This window comes from Mauremys reevesii, linkage group 3 (assembly GCF_016161935.1).
Source record: "Mauremys reevesii isolate NIE-2019 linkage group 3, ASM1616193v1, whole genome shotgun sequence".
Taxonomy (NCBI): Eukaryota; Metazoa; Chordata; order Testudines; family Geoemydidae; genus Mauremys; species Mauremys reevesii.
Window position 1 is genome coordinate 191,456,575 of NC_052625.1, and position 6,637 is coordinate 191,463,211.

The 6,637-nt window shown below is 47.7% G+C and overlaps 1 protein-coding gene across 1 annotated transcript in view; it reads left to right on the forward strand.

The window, feature by feature from the left end:
• Positions 1–5,770, forward strand: part of FKBP1B (FKBP prolyl isomerase 1B) — a 52,452-nt gene extending 46,682 nt beyond the window's left edge. Inside the window, exons 3-4 of the mRNA XM_039531616.1 lie at positions 2,666–2,778; positions 5,133–5,770. Of these exons, the coding sequence (XP_039387550.1) occupies positions 2,666–2,778; positions 5,133–5,261 (242 nt within the window). The 3' untranslated portion in view covers positions 5,262–5,770. The remainder of the gene's footprint in view (positions 1–2,665; positions 2,779–5,132) is intronic.
• Positions 5,771–6,637: the final 867 nt, after the last annotated feature.

The following is a 6,637-nucleotide window of genomic DNA, read 5'->3' on the forward strand; positions in this document are numbered from 1 at the left end:
CAGAGAAGTACCATCCAGTGGAGAGATACACATATATTAGTTCAAACTGGATTTTCCAGAGGCCAACAGACAAAGAAAGGGCTTTTGGATAAATAGCCTGAATTTAAACTGACTTAGGGCCTTCTTTCTCATTCAGCAAACAGACAGGACTTTCTGTCGAAGCCCCCCTCCCCCGCCGGTTCCTTCCTGGGAAAGATTAGTTGCCACTTGGAATGTTGTGCTCTAGCCCCCACCCCCACCTCCTGCACTACTGAGCTGCCACTTGTCCCTGGGGAGCAGGGCTGAACCAGAAAGAACCTTTCCACCACTGCTGTTCATTTCCAGTTTGGTGCCTCCATCAGGTGGTGGCCCCTGTGCAAAGTAGGCTCTGAGCTTCCTTCCTGTTCCCTGTTGCCGGAGCTTGGCTGCGCACACCAGAGAGCTGTTGCGGCACAGGCATGCCCTGGCAGGTATATTACAGCTGAGCCCAACCATCTTCTCGCTATTTCGCTGAAGGGGTCTCTTTGTGTGTGGTCTATACCCAAAAGCTAAGAACTAGCAGGGTGGAAACCATTTAACATGAGAATGTTGGTTTCCAAAACTGATGGAGGTGAAACTTGTCACCTGTGGCAGGGTGGGTCTCAGAACTGACTCAATCAACACTGACAACGGTCGACATCCACACTAGGGAGGCGACACTCTGCTAGTGTCTCCTTAAAAGTGTCTCCTTAAAAGTGATCCCAGCTTTCTGGACCGGACCAGTGCTGCAAGGACTGACCATTGGGTGAGAAATACCGTACTTGACAGGAAAGGAACTTGTTAATAAGTATAGGCTCTAGAATGCATTTGATATTTTTCTTTTACCTGTAACTCTTATGTTTCCAATCCTCTTATTTGAATCTTTAATTCAAGCTTTGGTAGCTAAACTTTTATTTGGTTGTACTGTAGACACGTCTAGTGCCTTGTGCTAAGTCGAGTGTTGGACCAAGGTGAAGCCAGTAAACTGGGGTGAATGGCTTCCCTGGAGACAATGGATCGGTGTACATTGTGGCTGTCCAGGAAACAAGGAACTGGGCGTTCTAGTGTACAAGGTGGGGTGTGTAAATCTCTAGCCTGCAGAGGGAAAAGGTGGGGTTTATGGAGCCCACAGTGGAGTGCGTGTGTTGCCTGCAGCTGGAAGCTTTGGGAGAATGCCCCAAGGTGGGCAGACAAGACTCCCTCATGCTGTAAGCAGGTGGTAGTGATTCACCCCAGACACCATGTCACAGCTGCCATTGGTGTGGAGTCTCTGTGGATGGTCAGGTCAGGTCCCAGAGGGAGCTGGGGCCTGTGCATTTCCTGCCAGAGGTGACACACACGAGAGTAACCAGCTGGTCCCAGCTGCTGGTGGTCCCACCTTGGCCCCAGCTTCTCCAGCCCTGGGGACCATGACAGCGGTGGCCAGTCCTGGCTACCAGCTTCACACCCACATCCTACTGCACCGGACCTACATGGAGCTCACAGTGCAGGTGGACCAGCGATTGCCATGCTCTGACTCCCCTGCTTTGCCCCCCTGCCCTGGAACCCCACCTACGGGACACCGGCACTAAAGGAGGGCCCCACTCCCTGCCTGTGAGCCCAACCCCCACGAGCCCGTCTCCTCATCCCAGGGCCTGTGAGATCGGGGGATGGGGACAAGACGTCAAATGCAACCACACCTCTACCCCGATATAACGCTGTCCTTGGGAGCCAAAAAAATCTTACCGCATTATAGGTGAAACTGTGTTATATTGAACTTGCTTTGATCCACCGGAGTGCGCAGCCACACACCCCCCGGAGCACTGCTTTACCGCGTTATATCCAAATGTGTGTTATATCGGGTGGCATTATATCGAGGTGGCGGTGTACTTTGTGGAAACAAGCTCACTCCCCCCACTGATAAGATAGGAGTGGTGGCTACTGACACAACTGATAATTGTTTGGTGGTCTGAGTTCCCTAATGAGTTTACCTAATGTCCAGGTAGTGTTATTTAGCTGCTGCAATGTGTGTGCTTTGAACAGAACTGTGAACTAACGCAGGAGGTGCTTTATGACCTTACTATAGCTCTATTGCTCAAAGCCCTTTTACTTTATTACTTGTACTCTGTGGCATGTAGGACTCTCAGTTCCGTGTGTTGCCTTTGGAAGCTATGAGGAGGCGCAATTGCTTTTGTTTCGTAGCTTAGGGAGGCTCGCGATGACAAACTTTGAGAACCCCCGCTCTAGGGATGAGGTCATTGGACTGGGCGAGAGATCTGGGCTCTTATCTTAGTTCTGCCACAGACCCGCACTCTGACCTTGGGCAAATGGCTTCCCCACTCTGTGCCTGTGTTTTCTGCCCACTCTGTGTCCCCTTGGCATTTAGCTTGTAAAGGCTATTTAGCTTTAGGTGTGTTTGTACAGTGCCTAGCACAACAGAGGCCCCAGACTTGGTTGGGGTTTCTAGCTGCTACTCAATACAAATCATCACAATACAGTTTTACACTCAGTTACTTCCTGTTAGAACCTGTGATGCTTGAGGTTCTCTTGCCTTATAAATCTTGGATTAGCCTTTTTTAAAAAAGGAAATATTTGATTGATCTGACCAGCACATCAGTCTTCACTCCATCCCCTCAGCACTTAACTTCAAGCTTAGTTGGGACTGAAATCGTTTGTGTTGTTTTGGCAGGGATGCTACAGAATGGAAAGAAGTTTGATTCCTCCAGAGACCGAAACAAGCCTTTCAGGTTCAAGATCGGCAGACAAGAAGTCATTAAAGGATTTGAGGAAGGAGCTGCACAGGTACAGAAGGATGATGCTGGCTGAATTTCAAATTAGGTGGAGTGCATGCCAGCATGTTCAGTACAATAATGATGGTTTAACATCCGGGTAAGCAAGTGAAAATCACAATCTATAATCCTGGATGGTTTTTCTGATGGTGAGGTGCATACTAATGTAATATTTCTTAGTCCTCCATTGATTATCCTAATAGCGATGGCCAGAACTCAGGGGTTGATCGTGATGGCTAGGCTTTGCACATGCTTCTCCAGGTGGGCTGTGGAGGATGGAATCCTCTCCTGTCTGTAAATCACTCAGCATCCACAACCTCCTAAGCTCCCCCTCTACAAGGTGAGCGGAGGGTTGGCTTATAGATCCACCTCATCAGTGCAACCCACCCAGCCCCTACAATGATCCAGCATGGTAGTGTGTCATGGAGCAGCATCCGTGCAGTTGCACAGTAGAAGGCCAGTCCTGCTGCATTTGATGCCTTCCACTGAATTTGACCCTCTCTGAATAGGATACTGAACTGTGCTGTTAAGTCTCTATGACTTTCCACTCATCACTGCACCATGTAATGTTCAATGATCAATGTTAAACCAAGGGCAAGGAAAAAGAAACTGCCCTCAAGTCATTAAGGCTTCAGTGTCTGTAGGCTGCATGGCTGTCCCTCTCTGTCAGTCTCTGAGGGAGGCCACACCTCCACGCTGTCGCATACCTGTAAAGGTGCTCAAAGGGGGGAGTTAGCTTCACCTAGTGCTCCGTCTGTGAGCCCCAGGCCCAGTCAGGGTGGGGCAGTAAAGCAAGGAGAGGGCTCTCGCTTGCAATCAGGACAGCATGGCTATGCAGTTTGTGAGCCCCAGTAGGGGTGAGCACCATAAAGTCGAGAGGCTCAGGTAAGGGTGAGCACCCAGGGAGTCTAGGGCAGTGGTGGGCAACCTGCGGCCCATCAGGGTAATCCGCCGGAGGGCCGCCAGACAGTTTGTTTACATTTGAATGGCTGCCTGCAGCTCCCAGTGGCCCACACTGCTTCCCGCAATTCTCATTGGCCGAACCCTTGGGCTTTGGCTTTGCCCCTCCCCCTCACCTGGGGCTCGGGCAGGCTCAGGCTTCGGTCCCCCCTCCTGAGGACATGTAGTAATTTTTATTGTTGAAAGGGTGCCGCGTTGCAATGAAGTTTGAGAACCCCTGAACTAGACAAATCAGGAAGGGAAATAACACACAAACAGAGTGAATAATGTGGTGGTTTGCAAATGTCCTGTAAGTGCCATGCTTTTTGCTTCGTGATGTAGATGTTGGCACAGAGAGACGAGATGTGTATATGCTTAGTCCTGGGACTAGTATGAAAACTCACGATGGGCTCCCAAAAATAGCATGAATCTGAAAGACCATTTAAGGTCAAAAAGGGGAACAGATTTATCCCTGTTAGACGCCGACTCAGCTAAAGCTCTGGCAGTGATTCCACATAAGTCAATTTATAGCCTCTCAGATCACCCCGACTACCTTCCCTACATTAATTATGTAGCCTAAATCCTTTTCAATAATCTGCCTAGAAACAAATTACCCTCTAGCTCCACCTAGTGGATTGTTACACTGGAATTAATAATAATTACTGAACACTTTGACAACACCTTCCAGGTCAGGATCTCAAGGTGCCATGGGAACATGAATGCATTAGCCCTTGGAACACACTTATGAGGGCGGTTGGTGGCATTATCCCCATTGGATAGATGGGGAAACAGGAAGAGAGAGGTTAATGGGTTGAACATTGAAGACAATGATGTCAACAAAAATGGGAGATGCAAAGCACTCTGGAAATCACATGGTGGCTTCAGCAAAGCACTTCTCCACATGCATCCCAGGCAATTTAAGCACATGCTTACGTGTCTTACTGAATTGGGGCCTTTCTGAATCCAGAGCCTTGATCCTGTTAGGTGTTGAGTGCCTCTTGTGACTTCTCAGGTATCTGTAACTCCCGTTGCAGTCAGCAGGTTTTGCAAGAGCTCTGCAGCTCAGAGGAGGCCTTAATAAAGAAATAATGTGGGCCTACGCTGGCACAAAAGGGTATTCTGTCGGGTTACAAAACTGGCACTAGAGGATTATTATATATTGCCAATGAGAGGCTGTTATCCAGTGGTAAAAGAACAGGACTGGGAGCCAGGAAATCTGAGGCTAAATTGTTGGGACCAGATTTACACAGGTATTTGGGGCCTAAAGATGCAAATAGGACTTAGTGAGATTTACAAAAGCATCAAGCAAGTTAGGGACCAAACTCTCACTGACTTTGCAAATCTGCTTCTTAGTGACTTGACTATTGTATTTCTCCTAACACATTCTTTCCCCTTCTCCCTCCCCCCTCTCCAACACCCAAACACTAGATGAGCTTAGGACAAAGAGCAAAGCTGACCTGTACGCCTGACATGGCGTATGGAGCCACAGGCCATCCTGGAGTCATCCCTCCCAATGCTACCCTCATCTTCGACGTGGAGCTGCTCAGGTTAGAGTAAAGCCTTTCATGGGAGCCGGGTGAAGACATCTGCTGATAATCATCCATTCTTTCCCCCTTCCCTATGGTAAGAGGAGGCTGCACTGGAATCGCAATCTTCCCTGCTTGAGCTGTCATGCCAATAGCGCCTGCCCTTAGGTTGTTTATTCCTTTCCTTCTTTTTTAAAGTTGTTGTGTCCGTATTTGTCTTCTATTAGAAGCTTCTTTGCTCTGAGAAAAATTTCCACCGTTGTAACATTTTTGAGTTGTACATTTCATTTAATTTGCATGTGATTAAAATTCACAATGATAATTAAATATATATATATATATTCCTTATGGAAAAACCACTGCCTTACTGTACACAAACCAAGACAAACAAAAGGTGCTCAGAAATCAAATGTACATCTCGTACATGAAGGGGCATTAGCCAAACGGAGTTACCTGCGCTGCCACTTTTTTCTCAACTCGTACGTGCTTGCTCGCTGCTGTTTTAAACAAATGTCTCGTTTGAAAATTTAAAAAAATATGGAAACAATAAAATCTTGATACTTTACCATTTCTGTGCTGTTTCTTGTCCTTCACTTTTAACGTAGATGGGCATTTTTTCTAATACAAAAGTTCTTCTAGAAACTACTGATCTTCCGGTTTGTTAATGATTTCTTTTCTTGTATAAAATATGCTTATGGCATGTTACAATACTGTTAAAAATTACAGACCGGACTGGTGTCACTGTGGAGACCTGTGGGCTCAAGAAGAAACAGGTCCAGGCTATAGTGAATCTAAAGGGGGTTCTTTGAGGCTGCCGGACAGTCTTTCTGCTTGTTCTGGCTCTCCAGCTCCCAGACCAATCAAACAGAATCTGTGCGGTTCAATGCCCCTCAGTCCTGGCCAGAAAAGAGACCACGGACCATGGGTTGCATTTTTCAAGAGCACTCAGCCCCCAATTTCAGTGGGAGCCAGGCAACTAAATACCTTTTGAGAAGCTAATGTGTCAGCCTAATTCTACTCCTGTTGAAGTCCGTGGGAGTTTTACCGCTGATTTCAGTAGGAGCTGAGTTAGGCCAATGCTGAGTGTTTTTTAAAATCTGCATGGAGATGCCTGACCACTAAATCCCCAGGGCCTCAGGATTACTGGAAGAACTTGCTGGGAACCTGCATATCTCCTTATGAAGCACTCTGTGGTTTAGCCTCCTTTTCCACCAGACTTCTCCCCTTGGAGTACCTACAGGAAGCTCTAGAATACCACAAAGTAATCAGACCAGCTGCCCCCTCCAACACATAAGTAGTTAACCTAATCCATGTCCAACCCATTCTTCCTTGAGTCCCCCCCCTTCCCCAGTGACATGTTCACCTCCAAACCATCTAACAGTGACACATACCCCAACCCCATCCCAT